The sequence below is a fragment of the Buceros rhinoceros genome, unplaced genomic scaffold, assembly GCF_000710305.1.
Source record: "Buceros rhinoceros silvestris isolate BGI_N320 unplaced genomic scaffold, ASM71030v1 scaffold663, whole genome shotgun sequence".
NCBI lineage: Eukaryota > Metazoa > Chordata > Aves > Bucerotiformes > Bucerotidae > Buceros > Buceros rhinoceros.
In genome coordinates this window covers 62447-80018 of record NW_010405157.1, presented here as the reverse complement: position 1 = coordinate 80018, position 17572 = coordinate 62447, and the positions used below count along the sequence as shown (strand labels likewise).

At 45.6% G+C, this 17572-nt stretch overlaps 1 protein-coding gene across 1 annotated transcript in view; it reads left to right on the top strand.

The window, feature by feature from the left end:
- CCDC85C (coiled-coil domain containing 85C) overlaps positions 1–17572 on the top strand; it is a 113247-nt gene that overhangs the window by 55954 nt on the left and 39721 nt on the right. The window contains exon 3 of the mRNA XM_010133606.1: positions 13245–13321. Coding sequence (XP_010131908.1) covers positions 13245–13321 — 77 coding nt within the window. The remainder of the gene's footprint in view (positions 1–13244; positions 13322–17572) is intronic.

Here is a 17572-nt window from a genome sequence, read left to right as displayed (position 1 = left end):
GTGTAGGGATTTAGGCGTTCCCTGGCAATTGCCTTAAGCCACGGGCTCGCGGCTATTTTAGGCTTTCTCCCTTTCTCTCTGAGGGTCTGACCAGAAATTTCATCCTGAGCTAAAAATTGCATGAAATCGGATGCCTGTGTTAGAAATACTCTCCTGGTAAATCAGCGTTTTCCTATGAAAAACTGCTTTACCTAAAAATTCCCAACCAGCCCTCATCCCAAGCAGTGTGTCAAGAGTGGGTGACACTATGCAGTTGTGCGTATTGCTCATCACTTGGGCACGAATCCTCCCCTGCCAGCCTCAGGTGTGGGAATGAGATTTGTTACCATCCTGCTTGGTATGTAAACACCAGCCCGTATTGGATAAATGCTTTTCGCTGGAAAAAGACCAGCAATTTTTAACACCTTTGCTACCTTGCACTTTTTTAGGCACAGGGAGAGAGATGGAGGACAACCAGCACTTGGGCTAAAGGTGGGGTGTGGGGCAGCCTTGGGCAGGGCAGGGGAGGGGATTACAAATCCTTGGGCATATGGAGGCCATCCAGAGAGCGTTGGGCTCGGGCAGTGGGCCCCTGGGTAGAAGGACTTTGATCTGACTCCAGCCTTTTCCCACTGAGGCATCGCTTTTGAATGTGTTCCTGCTCTCAGGCTTGCCGTGCGCAGCAGACAAAGGCGAGGGGAGTGGGGAAGAAGGAGGGGGGGGCTGTTTACCCTCATCAGGAATGGTCGAGTGGCCTGAGTCAATAGATCCTATTTTTCATTAACCTAATCATTAGTTTTTTCTCACTGCCAATTAAATTTTTCCTGCAGTACTCAGGCATCATTTGCATCTATGAGATTTTTATTTTTTTTTAATAAGGGGCTTCCTGAGCATGGTGGTGGGTGTTTGAGGAGTGGAAATTAAAACTTACTTTCTCTCTGGACAGAAGAGGATTTTTGAGTTTTAATTATCACACAGCTTGGATTCCTGACGGCTGAGGACCGCACTGGAAAGGCTGGTTTCCATTGTGTGTGGTGGATAATTATGCAGCCCTCTCCCAGACTCGCTGTGTTTATTGTCCAGAAGAATCTTCCCAAGCAAAAGGAGGGAGCAGATTTACAACCCCAAATGCATTTTTAGAGCCTGCAAAAGTTTCAGGTTGATGTTTACAAAGGAAGACTTTTGTAAATATTTAGGATCTTCTTATTTACCCTTTTAACAAAAAAAGCCCCATCAGTTAATCTGGTAATCTGCCTTTCCCCCCGCAGGTTGCTTAGGAAGTAATTTTGTAAACTCAATAGAGCCCTTCTGCAGCTGGACTGCTTTGTGCTATCAGTTTCTAAGCAGGATTCCTTTGAAGGCAGTGGGAATTTCTGTGTAAAACCCACCATCCCATTTGTGCGTACAATGTCAAATACAAGATTTATGGCCATCTGAAACTTGGCAGTGCTTCTCACCTAGGAGGTAATGTTGAAGGATTCAAAGCAGGATTCAAATAAACCTAAAATTTCTAAACAAAATTAACTCACAACTGTTCTGTTTCACAAGACTTTGGATTAACTTGATGTCTTTTCCACAGGCCTTTGAACTGCTGATGGTTAGATGTTTGTCATGGAAAAACTTCAACAAAGGTCTTGTCAACGGAAGCTTTTGCAGCTGCAACAAGCCCCTCAAAATCTTTCAAGGGTGGGATCAAATCTGCATGTGTGTGGGTGGGTTCAGACCTGGGGGGAAATGTCCTGCCAGCTTTGGTCAGTGTAATGAGTTCAAAGAGAAAAGTAGCGCTTGTGGGTGCTCACTGTTTCTCCTTGCTGAGAGGTGGAGCGGCAATAGTGCCAGATAGAAACCAGGGCACAGATTCTGGGATACACTTGCACTCATTTCCGTGGATTTGCGAGAGGTAACTAACAGGGCAGTTGGGCAAATGTTTCAGGTCGGCCTGTTTTCCAGAGCTTTCTGGCTGTGACAGTGACAAAGGGCTCTGAACACAGCTTGACTTCCATTTGCAACTCTTTTCTGTTTCACTAGTGCAATCTCAAGAGTCTTTGGGCTTCTGGTCTTGCAAGACCATGTGGTTGTTTTGAGGAGGGTAACAGCTTTTATGGGAGTTTCTGGACTATTAAAATAGCTTAGGACAACCTGTCCTCCATTCTCCACAGACTCAGTTTTCAGATCAGCACCTTCGTACTTCCTAAGACTCATAGACATGGACACAGCTGTGCCTGTAGTCTTCTCCAGCCCCTTCCTCTGTCATGGTGCCTAAGAGCCTTGACTGCAGTTGCACTTGCAGTGCTGCTGAGGCTGTTTCCTGACCCAGAAGGTTTCCTGGCATTCCATGCATTGTCTGCATTCACTGAGCTCCTCTTTTTAAGCTCTTTTGGCTAGAGACCATATGTTGTTACTATAGTCGCACCAAGCCTCGTGCATATTGGCCTTCTGTGCTTTAGGACTGTGAATTTCTGTGGAAAAGGTGGAAACAATAACTCTTAAAGATAAGAACTTTCTTTTTTGGGAGGTACTAACTCTTGAAATCCCTGACTGTGTTTTAAAACAATCACCTGTTTCCAATATAACCTTTTTATTACAAACATACTGTTAGTATTGGAGGGTCCTACCCCAGCGCTTGTTCTCCGCATACTCTTGCCAGCTGTAGTTTCTTCTTTGCCGGCCCCCATGCAGTTAGGTGAGACTTTCTGGAGGTGGTCGAAAACCAAAATGCGTGGATAGTTTCAGATTACTGAATCTGACATGCCAGTCAAGGGCTCTTTAGTGGCTTTGATTTTGCCTTCAAACAATTGTGGTGCTTGCTTTTTGGGATTTAAGTGAAATACCCACAAATTTTCTCATTTGGTATTTGTACAGGGCAAGCATGGCAAAGAGATCTGAAGGGCTCTCAGGGTCACTTAGCCCATCCCTTTGCCCCAAAGCAGACTCAGCTCTACCTAAGCTACTCTTGACTGATGTTTTCTCGCCTGATCATGAAAGCGGTCATCAATGGCAATTCCACCACCTCCCAAGGGAATCTCTTCTAGCCCTTAAGTATTTCTGTTATTAGAGAGTTTGCTCTTCCTGGGTAGACATGAGAACGATTTATTCACTCCATCTTTTTTTGAAAAGCATGTACATATTGGAATCCATTACTACATCTAGGTTTGGTCTTTTCTTCTCCAGGTTAAATGATCTGAGTTGAGTTCCTTCAAGCTCTCCTGCTAGATTATGCTTTCCACACTCTGATCCTCCTTATTTCACTTCTGAATTCCTTCCAGCTAGTCCACATGTGTCTTGAAGCGTGATGCCTAAAACTGGACACTGATCCCTATTCAAGATCTTTAATAGCACTGATGAAGGAGGATTATTTCGCCTGTTTACATACAGGGCTTTTGTTTCTGCATCACAATACAATCCCACATACTGCTTTTGCCCCAGCGTGACACTGATTCATGCCCAGTTTATGAACTGCAATAGCCCCCGAGATCCTTTTTCACAGAACTGTTGTGTATGAGGATTTGAAGGATGCTGCCACAAAGGTTTAGGTCAACCTCAGCAGAGTCTTTGAGTGTAGCATGTTGGCAATGGGAAGTGCTTAGCCTTTGGTTGCTGTTGTGGAGACGGGGACAGTAGCCAAAGTCAGGTGGGAAGGGTTGGGTTTTGGAGGTGCAAGGGAGGATTTAAGTAACTGGACTGATAGAGGTGGAAATGAGTATACTGCCTGTCCCCTTGGTTCCAGGGATTTTCACCCGGGGCCGTACCCTCTTGCAACTTCTAGAAGCCATAGTGCTCGTTGAGGTACCCCGAAAGGAGGGCACAGGCTGCTTTTTCCTAACCGTTCACACCATCCCAAATGTTTTGAGTAGTCCGTAGCTGGTTGAAAGCCACTAATCGGCTTTGGGGCTTTTTTTGACCAGATCACGTGACTGTACTACCAAGATTAAAGCAGCACGAGGAAGTAAAAGAGGCTTAAATAGCTGAGGGTGGCTGGCAGGTCATTTTAACCTTTTCATAATCATTAAAGCTGCAGAATCCCATTAGCAGTGAGTGACTTCCAGCTCTGCTTCCCGAATGAGCGCTGGTGATGCAACTTTCTGTTCACCTTTGCCTTCCCCTGAGAGAGAGTCTGGCACAACTGGCTGGTAGGGCCTGAACTTTAAGCAGAGTCTGGCCATTCCTTCTAGTGAATTGATATGTCCCTCACACCACTGAGAAGCAACCCATGTGTCTATCAAAAGTGGAGGATTTATCTCTCTGTATCTAAAATTAGACTCTCAAGGAAGGTCCTGCTTAGGCCATGCTGTGGTAGATCAGCCCTTGCCCATCTGTGGCAACAGTAGAGAGGTGCAGGATAAGGAAGATTATGATGATCTTCTAATTCACTGCTTTGGCACTGGTCAACAGGCTATGGCTTTAGTCTGTTGGGCTTGGCGACAACAGGAGATTCTGCACTGCTGCAGTGCAGCTCTGACATGGGAAACAAAACTTTTGGATGGAGCTATGTTGACTAAGGCATGAGGCAGTCAAAGAGCTTCCAGTCTTTTGGTGTTTCTCATCTTGTCCTTTCTTGCAAGTTTTCATGAGAGCAACATCACATCCAGTAGTCAGTCTGATCTTCCCCTGTCCCTCTGCCAGCTTCTGCATCTTTTTTCTCCCTTCATATCAACTAGTAAGCACTGATGGAGAAATGCAGATACCACAGTGTCTGGAAGGGAGGATCACTCTGACCCGCCTACAATTTGAATGTTATCCTACTTTCTCTAGAACTGTCCTTTCTGCATTCAGGCAGTCCTTCATTGAGTGCATCTGTGTGGTTTGACAGCAAATGGCTTCTTAGAAAAGGCCAAGCAAAACCTGAATTGTGCCTGGTGTCACTGAGCTGTGATGGGTGTTGCAGGTATCGAGCACCTGGAATTGATCCAGAGAGCACCTGCTATCTCAGACAGTGCAGCCTTCTCTGCGTGGGGAGCAAGAGTGCTGCAGCAGATGTAAATCATCTTTCCTCTCTTAAATATACACCAGTCAAGACTGGCTGTGTGTGTCTTGGGCAATGATATTTCTATTACTGTGTTTGCTTATTGCATTTAATTATTCTGTCCACTCTTGCTTGAAAACTCAGTCTGAGGCTGAACCTCAAAAAACTCACACTAATTGTTCTCGGAGCAATGCACACAGTCAGGCATTAGAATACAACTTGTAAATCAAATGCAATCTTTTCCTTGGTTGTTCACCTTCAAAATCTCTACTAGATAGAAAGAACTGGAAACCCAGGAAAACCAGCAAACCCGGACAAACAATAGTGACTAACAATCAAGGCTGAGCTGGTCTGTCATGCAGGAAGCACGTCATGTGGGGAGTGCATCTGAGCAGCCTGGTGAAGCTGTGTCTTCTACAAGCAGGCTTACGAGGAGAGCTGTGGGAAGCCCTGGAGAGCCTCACCAGCACTGTCTGTCCTTGCCCACTCCCATCAGCAGGGAAGCACCTACCAGTTGGCCCCCTCAGGAGAGGTGAAGTGTGGTGTCAGACTACAAAATTGGAAGGTGTTAAGCGTGCCTGTTAAGCAATTTTTATGGGTTGAATGGGTTAGACATCCTCAGATTCAAGATCTCCAATGGTTCCTGCTGTGCTATGCCATGATAGGACAGTCTCCATGGAATCTCTAATGGAAAGGTCACCCAAGCAAGGAAGGAGAAACTGGTGGCCACTTTCTGATGGTATGAGACACGTCTGTCCTGGCTGCGCTACATTACATGGGCACAGACATGCTCACGCTCCTCCTTCCCTATCCACTGCCTCCTAATGAAATCCTGATAAGGTATCAGGAACTCTTGAGCTCCTGTTGACAGTCATCACGGACAGATGTTTTGCTGTGTGCACAGATGATGTCATGGCTAGAAGTTGCAGTATTGAGCTGTAAAAAACGAAGTCAGGAGAGACCTTATCAGAGTGTTACAGACTGACTTGAGGCTGCTAAGCTCCCAGACAGGCCTAATGAACTGTAACTGAGTTGGGAACGTGCAATCTTGAAAAACTTCAGAGCTCGTAGTTACAGGCTTGCTATGAAATGTTAATTAAATAGCTGCAGTGGCATATGTTCCATCCTGCCGGAGCAGCACTTTACAGCAGCACAGACGTGTTGCCAGTGCGTAACCACCAACTTGTGAGAGTTAGAAAAAAGTGTATTAATCTGAGACCAGATTTCTTTGTTATTTATGCCTGGACTGACAACACAATTCTCTGTTGTTTAGACTAGTGTTTGAATACCTGTTCTCTACCTGAGCTATCACCTGCACCTAGAAAATGAGGCCTGATGCTACCAGTCTTATTCAAGCAGGTGTTATCACGGGTGGCATTGGATACTACATATGGGCCTTTATTTAGCATAGTCTAAGGCAGTGTCTTTTCAGTAAAAATGTGCTGCGGCACCTCAACTAGGGAAATAATCAAGATTTTGCCTTAGTTCTGTTTCTGTAAGTTCCCTCCTGCCACCTCTTTAACGCTGCCTGGCAGAGTGCAGAGGAAGCTGCTCCCTGCACAACCCCTGGTGAATGAGGTGGTGGGACAATAGGTAGAGCAGGTTGGTGTGGTTTGCTTGCAGAATATCTTGCAAAGCTACAGAAGGCTGGGACCTTCTGTCTGCCATAGACCTTGTTGTGTGTTCTCTAACCACATCCCAAGGGAGACCCCAAACTGTGCACAAGCTCTTACTGGAGAGGTGTAGGAATTGGAGTTAGCAGAATGTGGTATTTTGGACCTGAGAGAAGAGAAGAAGGGTTTAGGTTGATGAGCTTCTTTAGTTCTCTGATGGAATACTCTATTTGTCTTTTACTCACTTTTGTCTGCATACCTGCCCTCCCATCTAATGGCACTCTTTTACAGCTGCATTGAGTGCTCTTTTCCGTGGGCACTGTCTGGGTTGGAGCCTGGGTGCCAGGCTGGAGAGGTGCCTTTGATCAGTGGGGACACAGGCCAAGTCCTTCGGACATTGGTAGCGTACTCCAGGTGCTGGAAGAAGTGGATTCTCCCTGAGTCAGGGTGAGAGTCACTGCAGTGCTGAGCGTGCTAAGGTGAATGAGGAGCATACCCTGAAAGCCCTGGGGATGCCATAGCAGAAGACAGCACCTGCAAAACAAAAGTAACTCGAAGTGGCTTTGTGGTGTCCCTGGTCACATTTAAGCCATCTGCTGAGCTAAGCCTAATGTGAAAACTTGCCTTGAGCACCAGTCTGAAACAGGACATTGGGAATGTCCAGTTTTCTGGTGAGAGCAGAAAGATGTGGACTACCTAGGAAAAAGCAAACATGGCGGGTTTGTCCACCTCTCTCAATAATTTCCTTTAATGACAATATTTAAAGAGATGTGAGTTTCATTGGCTTCCCAGTGTCTCTGAAAGAGCGCTGTTGCCTCAACAAGTCAACTTTACAAGATATAACTGCTGCCCATTTTTTAGCCTGCTTATCTGTGTCGAGAAGCAAAACCAACAGAGCAATACAAATCTGAAATATGGTGATGAAGAGCAAAGGTGTGATCATGAAACTGCCAACAAACAACCTGATGTTTTATTGAGCACAGGTGAAGGCCTTTTTATGAGATGATCTTTGATAGAAGAGGAGGAAGAGAAAGTCAGCATCCCGTCACCTGAAGGAGAAGGCGGCATCTGGCCACAAGGTGCAAACCTGGCAGAGCATCACTCCTTCCTGGCATGCCTCCTTGGGTTTGGATTTGGGAGAATCCCTTTGGGAATGCTGCTTTTTTATGAGGAGAGGAAGAGCTTTGTTTGCAGGACATTGACAAAACATAGCTGTGCTTTACTGTCTTAAATCATGCTTAGTAAAAATAGCTCTTGGGGAGAAGATGCAGCGGGAGGCAATGCGTGTCCGGCCTTGCTCCTAGGGTTGCAGGGCACCTCTGTAGTGCATGTGGGGACAGTGCTGGAGTGGGGCACCACAGTCCTGACTTGGCAGCCAGCACCCCAAGTGGACAGTGTGTAACCCGCTTTTGTAGCAGACTCTGAAAAGGCAAACCAAACCTCAGTGGGATGTCTTGGGAGAGGACTAAGGCACCTCTGATGGCTCAAGCCTGCTCCTGCCAGGTTGTTTCGTATTGCCTAGGCTGGGTGTAGGCACCATCCATCAGAGGACTCTCTACAGCTTCCTCATCTCACAGACACCTACGTTAACCTTTTCTTGCACCTGTGCTGTGAGCCACCTGAAGTAAAGGCAGATCTCTTCTTTGTGTGCTTGTGGTTTGGAGAGATTACTTACAAGGAAATAAAAACATTTCTTTTGCTACTGCCAAAATAAATGTATAATTCATCGTATTTACTCCTCTGACAGATTCCTCTGAAATCTCAGATGAGAATCGGAAAGGTTTCAGTGTCGCTAAGTGTCTTTTAAAATGACACTGTTCTGTGCTCTGTAGGCTGAAAGATTCTTTTGATTGTTAAAACTGTTTCTAATTTGTGTTTTAAAAAAGCTCTGGGAGCCAGGCAGTTCTGTGCTCGCTCAAAGACCATTGAGTTAAAACAAGGTAGAGTGATTTGCCTTGTCTCAGTTTAGCTGTAATGAGTATTAAGTGGTTTATCTATGCAGAAAAAAGTTACTCAGCTAGATTACATCCAAGTTGACTTACACCCTGTTCCAGATGGAGTATATTTTTTAAGACAGTAAATCTTGAGAGGGTGGATAATAACAGTAATGCTCCTTTCTGGGCTGGAATGTGACTCTTCTACCTCTTGAGGAGATGATGTACGGAGCTACATCCAATTAGTTTTTCAAAGGCTTTGTAAAGAAATGGGACTTCTGGTTTTACGGCTCTGCGAACAATTTAGCTTGAAGCATTTACGTTGTACAAGTGAGTGACAGCTGATGGTGATTACGGTGTTCATCCGCTTTGCTGCTGCAGGTAGCAGCCTGGCAGGGTATGATGCTGGCTCTCTCCCCTTACCTCCTTTTCTGTGCCAAGTCTGATGGCTGTGACAGAGGGTGCTAGGTGGGAGGTGAGATGTTCTGATGGGGAATTCCTCTCCTCTGGTGCCATCTGGTCCACTAAGGCACCCATTGCTCAAGTAGCTGGTGCTTGCAGCCCCAATGAGTAACTGGAGGAGGATGTTGGCCCTACTGGCAGCTCAGGCAGCACTGAGTGCCAGAGCACCCTCCCAAAAACCTTATCCTTCACCAGATGTCCTTGGCCACCATCCCTGTCTGCTTCCCTGATACTGGACATCCCCTTCGCTGTGCCACATTTCTGGAGAGCCAACCAGCGTGGTTGTTCAGCGAGGACAGGACAAGGGCACCGGCAAGGCACCAGCAGGTGTGGGTCGACTTTTAAGTCAGTGCCACAGGCTGGTGTCCAGGCAAGTGTGCTGGATGTATGCCCCATCACCCAGGTCTGGGAGCTGCTTGTGCCGCAGAGGAGAGCACACTTGGGCTGGTGAAGGTGGAGCATTCCTCACAGCTGTGGTAGGCTTTGACAAAGCCATGAAGACCATTCATTTAATTTCTAATGAAGGGAATGAGGGGGTCTGAACTGTCAGTGATCCAGCTTCTCTGCCTCTCCTGGGTGGGTCACTGGAGCTGTCCTTTCCCCTCTTAGGTCTGGGGGAGGCAGGAGAGGAGGGAAACTCACTGATAGAGGAAGGTCAGAGGCAGAAAAATGTTGGGAATGTGTTTCTTGATCTAACATGAGAGAGACCCAGCCTGGAGTTTCGCTGTTCAGCCCAGCAGTGTTGCTGTTGTGAGAGTTACGCGATTTTTTAAACCTGAGATTAAGATGCAAATGGCTCATCTGGCACCTACCTCAACACAGGCAGGTCCAGAAGATGGAGGCAATTCATCTCTGCGGGCACAGCAAAGATGGTGGTGGCTCTAAGCACTGTTTCTCAGCCTTTGCCTGAGATGGAGCATCTTTCGCTGACAAAAGAGCTCATTTGCTTTTTTCCTCTGTAAGTTTTATGTTGCTGTAGGGTCTTTTCTGGCTGAGGTCAGACATTGAACAGTGGTGTTTGAAGAGTACTAGCAAATTTCAGAGCAGGCTTTCAAGACTGGGGTAACTCTGGTGTGCGCTGGCTCCTGGGGATGCAGAGCTTGCCTTTTTGAGGAGTGCCCTTTTTTTCTGCAAGGGGTATGAAACAATGAGAAAAAAATTCTATCTCTGTTTCATTTTCTTTGGCAGCTGTGCTCTTTTCTTTCCATTGACCAACCAATTAGTCCTTGTAGTATTTAGGGCCTGAAAACAACAGCTTCTGTGTTATTGTTCATCTGCTTAACCTTAATTTCCTGTGGTTGGTAGCAGTGCTGTAACCCACCGCAAGCAAGTTGAAGAGGTTGCCCATGAGGTTCAGGTTGCCAGTCTCCGCTTTGGGTAACTTCCCACCATGTCAGAGCTGGTGGAGAGGACCTCCTGCATCTTCTCTGCACTCTGTGGGTACAGAACTGTGAGAAAGGGCTTGTTTACCTCAGAAATAGTTCCCATAAGCTCTTTTTTTTTTTTTTTTGATTGCTGTTCTTTGGACATGATGTGGTGTGGTGGTCCGCAATATAAACAGTAGTATGAAGCTGAGGGGGACCACTGCATATAGCAGTCTGCCTGCTGCTTGGGAAACAGGCTTGGGCTGCTAACAGGCAACAGGTTTGGTCAGTGCTGTGGTTCCTGTGGAGCCTGTGTCTGTTACTGGCATCGCATCGAGATCTTCTTTAGCATTATCTAGCGTTTTTACACTTGTTTGTGCAAGTGTTTCTGTCTATGTAATTTATGCATACTGACTGTGCTCGGTCCAGAGGCAGAGCTCTGGTTCGCAAGCAGGCATGGATTGAGCCTGTCCTTTGACACTGCTTTGAATCCTTCTGTCAAGCTGCTTTGAATATCCCAATACTTTGAGATAAAAATCAGAACTTGTTGTACCAGGATCACTGCATTCATTCTGTAGAGGCACTCAGCTCTGCTGCTGCCCTGCAGCATGTGGGTACCAGTGAAGCTGGAGGGCAGATGTGGAAGGGCAGCTTATCTGACCAGATCTATGGATGGAGACTGGTAACCAGCACACAAGAGGAAATGGTGGAGTCTCTGGTTGTCTTCAGACAGAGCTGGAAACTGTTCTGGGAATTATTTAGCCAAATGGGGGTTACTGGACTGAGTTTAGGGGTAAGTTAACATAGTGTGGTGGCCTGGGGCACAGAAGAGGTCAAACCAAAGGGTCGATGGTCCTCCTGGCTTTATATTTAAGAATCTCAAACTCCTCTCTCACTTCACTGGAGGGCAGGTTCATTACTAATTCAGCAAGTTGTTCAAGCTGGTGCTAAATTCTTGCTGACTTAAGCACCGACCTTCTGCAGCATTATACTCGCCACCTTTTGATATGCATGACTAAATTCACGACACTGTTGGCACAAGGCCTTTGCAGGGAAGGTGCTGTGGATTGATCCTGTAATCTACTTGGTTTGTCCTCTTTTCCTCTGATCTAGAGACTCCTCCCACTTTGGGGTGATTGTTGGGTAGGGAGAGTTTGTGGTCCCTGCAGCTGAAGGTGATATTGCTGTGAATCTTACCACCACTTAAACTGTTCACTGAACTTACAAAGCTTCCTGCGGTGTCTTCTTAACCTTTTGCATGGTGACTTGTTTGCATTTCCTGGGTTTGGACAAAGTGCAATCCAGACAAAAGAGTGAGCGTGTTTCCTCTGAGGGTGTTTGTGCTTTAGATGGGCACTTGACTCCGATCTGTCCTGCTGTTCCTTTATCTGTAGTTTGGCACTTATCTATGGCAGCACTTTTTCAGGCATATTCCAATTTTTCTCTTGAGTGGTCAAAGCACTCTCAGTGATTAGCTGTAGCTCGCGTGCTAGCTCTTCTGCTAAACTGCCCCCAGAGCGGCCAAAAAACAGCATTCAGGCTTGAGCCGAGTGTATTTGTCAGCTACTGGCAAAGGCAAAGATTAGCTGTTCAGCGCAGAGCCAGCCTAAACCTTACGTCTGTGCATGACGCGTGTTCATGTGCGCAGAGATGCAGCCAGTGGTGCCTGTTAGCCATGGCGGGACTGATCCTGAAAGGGGCTGGCAATCAGCAACGTGCACTGGCATTGGCTTGGTTGCGCGCGCGCCCACTTCCTCACCGATTCACGCTCGCTGAGAAGCCCCATGGTCAAATAGTGGCTTCTGCAGTCATGCTATAAAAAGTGAAATGACGCAAAATGTAATTCCACTTTGCATTTGCGTAGATAGTGTTCAAGTTTTTTCATATGCTTAAGCTGCAAAACTCTCTCCCTCTTTTCCTCCTGCTGTAGCAACTCACTGCCTCTGTTACCAAAACTACAAGTGGAGGAGAAATTTTGCAAACATCCAGATGGATGGAAGGAACTGTTGCAAACTGCTAAGCAATAATGAAAACGGAGAAAAGGTTTTCCCAGGTTCCTTTATTTTCTTTCCTGTGAAGTTTGCAAATTGTTGCTTCAAAGCATTTTAAAACAAAACCCAGATGTTTTGGAGAGCAGTAAGCCACCCACAGAGATCTGCTGCAAGCTATCTTCTATGCCAGGTCACCCTCTCTGGTGTTGCTGTCTTACTGCCATGATAACGGCCGTTACATTCCTTCAGGTTGAGTATTACCATTTTACGTGCGGGTCTTCTGTATTTCATTGTCCTGGTATTTTTTCTGTTTAGTGTCACATGCTTCCACTAGAAAAAAAAGATGTCCTGGGTAGACACTTGGTGTACGCCAGGCTGCATGTGTGCTGCAGCTCTGTGGCCTTGCTGTGTACACCTCTTCCCCTTTTATAGCACTGGGAGTTATGGCAGTCACCTCCTTGTAGAGCTGTGCCAGCAGCTTATTTTTGTGAGTTTTTCAGTTGTTTTTGATTTAAAAGGCATGCGTGTGGAGGGGTTGATTATTCAAACATAAAAGGAAACATCTAGTTCTGTTGTTGAGTATTTTGGTGCATTTTAGATGAATGAGAATGGCTTTCAAAGCTACAAAATTACTTTTACAAAATGATGAAACACAATATTTCTACTGCACTTTCCTTCTGTACCCCCCATCCTCCAAGCCAGTGGTATTGATATAGATTCACAGAAGATATTGCTGTTGCTGGATCTCAGCTTTTTAGTTAAAAAAAAAAAAAAAGCTTCTGGAAGAATCATCTCCTCACCCTATATATACACTTGGGGTTTTATTCATTAGGTCTTTCACAAAGCTGCCTTCCACTGAGGAGGAGAACACATGGCTGTCTGACAGTACTTGCATGTTGCACAAGAAGCTTAAACATATTTTTTCTCTTTTCCTAAAGATTCGTCTTCCAACTATATCAGGCAACTTGAAACAAAAGTGAAACTGCTGGAGGATGACAACAAGCTTCTTTCCCAGGTACGTCTTTTATTGCCTAATAGTTATTAATCTGGCTCAGTTCTCCTTTTTCTGTATAGTTGTGTCTGACTGCCCGCTTAATTGCACAAGGGCTTTTGGAGGACATCCTACGAGGGGAAGAGCATAATGATCTTTACACTGACAGAATTGGGTCTCCTTTTGTTTAAAAAAAAAAAAAAAAGAAAAAAGTATACCCTCTGTTACTGTCCGTGTGTGTTTCAGAGATGCAGTAACACCTCCCTACAGAACACCTTGATCCACCACTGCTCTCGGGGATGCTGCAGGGGTCTGGCACTGCCTGTGCCCTTGCTGTAGGATTTTGCCTTGCTTGCCCATTTACATTGACTTTTATCTTGTTGAAAGAGGAGGCTGTAGTCAAAAGACAGCCTTGGGAATAGTTTTGTGCAGTGCTGGCTCACAGCTTTTATTTGCGTTCTTGCTTAAAACTGAACAGACCTCTCTAAACTGTCACTTTTTGCTTGCATCTGCCTTTCAAAGTCTACTCCATGTGCCACTGGGCTTTTGATCACTCCTGGTGCTTACCTATCTGTATGTAACAAAGTCAAGCAGTGGGAAGAAAACAGTCATTCTGTCTGGTATGTCCCCTGGATCCCCGTAAAATCCATCACTTGGTGTAAAGAGGGGCAGCTTTGCTGAAATCAGGGAAACTGTCTGTTTAAAACCATTGGAAGAGTTACCTTTTTTCTCTTGTTTGCATCCTTTCACTCTTGAATGTTCTGCCTCACTGGCACTTTAAAGGTTTTTTCCTATACTTTGCTTCTAACTTCAAGCACTGAGTTTCATGGTCATTTTGTTCCATGTTCTTTCCAATTGCAGGTGCGGGAAATAAAAAACCCCTCGTAATTATTTAAAAAAAGAAAAAAAACCCTTTATGTCAATTTTTGTCGTGTTCTTTGCATTTCACCAAGTCTGAAAATAGACTGCTCTGGGACCACATATTTCTGAAACTTTCCTGGTTTTATTAAAAATATAGAAGAAAAGGCTCTATGCTTACTGAAATTTCAAAACCTTTTTGACCTGACTGAGCTTTTTTAAAGATTACCCCAAATTTCCAGTGTACTCACTGGCATTGTGAGCCATGAGAAAATTTAAAGGCACTGAAGGGTTAAAATCCCCAAAGGGTGCTCAACTCAACAGCTACCAACTGGCTTCATGTAGTAATCAATTGTTAATTTAATTTTAACTCCCTCTGTCTTTATCCCAACATGAGTGAGCTGGTGGCGGTCAAAACCCTGAGACTATTTAATTGGAGCTATCGATAGGCAGATGGTCTGTGCGTGGGCAATTGGGATGCGCATAGATTTAGGGATGGGCTCCATGTGCCCTTGGCTCAGCCGAGCACATTACTCCATCAGATGTGCCTTATGAGGTCAAAAAGAAGTGATTAATAATTAATGGATGGTAAATTAATAGGGGCTGAATAGCTGCCTGGGCTTATTGCGTCAAGAGGATGAAGCCCAGTTAGTCTTGGGGTGGGTGAGCCTGAAGCAGCCCCACACATCAGCCCTTCACCTTTATGCTGTTCTGTGAGGGAAGGCTGTGCCTTTTTCGCCACACACATAACTGTCCTTAGGTGTCCTCACCTTTCAGGCTGTGTCATTACAAATATTTGAATCCAGGAGGGAGGGAAATGATCCAGAAATAGCTTTGTGATCTGGAGGCCATCCACCTCCCCAGCCTGCCTGGGATGCCTGCCTGGCTGTAACATTCTGTGCAGCCCCTGTGCAATGTCTTCATGGCCCTCCAAAAAGACCAGGATCCAACCTATTTTAGATCGTGCTCAGGAAATGTCTCTTTTTACTGTAAGCAGGGAGACAGCTCTCCTTAGGGAAACAGGAGAAGTGTTGAAGCTGCCACGGTCCGAGTGAACTCCCTGGGAATGCTGAGTTGCGTCACCTCCAAATCTGTCGTGCCACATAGCTAGATTTGGATTTTTTCTCTTTCAGTGAGAAAGATGAACAAAATCTGTATAGGCACAAACTCACATGCATACGTGCGCGTTGCTCCCAGCACTTTCCCAGAAAAGTATAATCCACTTACTGTATTCTTACTTGCTTCATCTGATTGGAAAGTGTTTAGCTGTTACTATGCGGATATGGGGGTAAGAATCTAGACAAACAGGATCCTGGCAAACTTTCTTCTGTTTTTAAAGTTGCCAGGTGATCCTGGCTGTTTGAACTCAGCAATGCCAAACTGGCTTGTCAACACCAAAGTCACATTTTAACTCGGCTTGGCTTTCTGCCTGGGAGTATTGACATTGCAATAATACTTGCAGTCTGGTGTCAAGAAGTTCTATCACCAGCATGCTGAGGAGCGATGAAACCTGCCGTCCTAGGTAACAAACAGCACCTGTGCATTAAGGGATTAGCAAATCAGTGGTGGTTATGGAAGCCTTCCTGGCTTTTCTCCAAGTGCTAAACGTAGAGCTGAAATAGTGCTTGATTCAGAGAAACCCGAGAAGGCTGGTGCTGCAGATGATATTGCAAGCTTTACGGGAGGGTTTATATTACAGTGGCTGGTGACACAATGCCCCTTTGCTAGCTGGTGCATCCTGAGCGAGATTTGTTGCTTTATCTTCTGCAGCATCTGGGGTGCGAAGCTCTGCTGAGAGGGTGGTGTCTTTGTACCACCTTCAGGTATGGAATTAAGTTGGTGTAGGGATCCCTAGCCTGCACTTTTTCTCCTGCTTCCCGACATCTCCTTTCTCCATAAGCACATTGGATGAAAATCACAGTGGGAGAGATGAGAGCTCTCCAGCCGGTGCCGAGGCGGCTGCTCTGCACTCTGTGTTACCTGCAGTGCAGGCATGCTGGGATTCACACTTTTCTTTTCTGGTGACTCATTTGAACAGATTAATGGAGAGAGCTTCCTCCCCGTGGGAGACCAAGAAGTACCATCTCACAAGCTACACATTGCAGTGGGAGGAAAGTAAATGGAGCAGTGGACGTTATTTGTGATAGCTGTATACGGGGGTTTTTTTGTTTTGTTTTGACTTCTTTTGCTTTCTAGAGAAGGAAATGTGTATTTCCAGTTGGGAAATGAACCTCTGACGTTGCTAACCCATGAGTAATCATTGCTCTTCTCTGACGAGAAATGATGCCAGTTTTATAACTTTCTTTGTCTCAGGTTTATACTGTAATGTTTTGCTGGCATGGCCGTGTTAACTAGAAAGTCATGCTCTTGGATAGCATCGCTGGCAGCAATTCTGGCAAGACACAGCTTTTATTGCCCTGGTTTATACTGGTTGGGGAGATGCTGTAGTGAATGCCACTACCAGAAGAGGCCTCGATGCCTGCTCACTGGAGCTAGTAGGCATCTGTGGTGTGACCACAGTGGCAAACACTGCGCAGAGGGTTCTCAGAGGGACCTCAGTATCCTGGGGTTGATGATGTCAGTCTTTTTTACAGATGTAGCTGGTTTCTGGAACTTTTAGTTGAGGTATAAAGAAGATGAGTGTAAGCTCTGAGGAATGTTGGGTGTTGGCTTTGGAAAGCCTTACAGGCATCGCTTCCATAGTTTCAAATTCTCAAGGGAAGAAGTGCACTAAGTTCTGCTGTGTGCATGCAGTTAATCTATGCAACACAATGTGGAAGAAGTCTGGGATTTCCTCTGTGACGTTGTGGGGAGTGCCCAGAAGAACTGGTGTTAACTTCTCTTTCGCGGTGCCTGATTGACTAGAATCATAGAATGCTTTGGGTTGGAAGGGACCTTTAAAGATCATCTAGTCCAGCCCCTTTGTGGTGAGCATGAGGAGTACCTTCCATATTACTAAGATCTAACCCCAGAGATGGGAGACCATGTTTGCTTTCTGTTCTTCAGAGCTGGAAGTGTCAGAAAATCGACCCCTTAAGCCATCCCTCGCTGCCTCTCTTAAACTAAAAATTAATTTGTAATTACACATTTTCCCCTCAAGATTAGGGAAACCTGTGGTTATGAGCTTCAGAAACAAAAGAGGTCAGTTCTGGTTAGTTTTATAATTAATGCATGCATTTTGCAGATAATAACAGTGACAAACTTCTGGCCATTCTTCCACATTATTTTGCATTTTCAGCTCATTCTGTACAATGGCAAGGATTGGGCACTTTTAACTGAAACAGAAGTTTGGAGGCCTTGTGCACTCATCCCCCTGTTCTCTCTCCTTATAAGTAAGTCCTGTGCGCCATGGGCTGGCTGTTGAGACATCCTCTGGTTTATAGTCTCTGCTGAGCTGTGTCTGGCTTTTACCTTCCG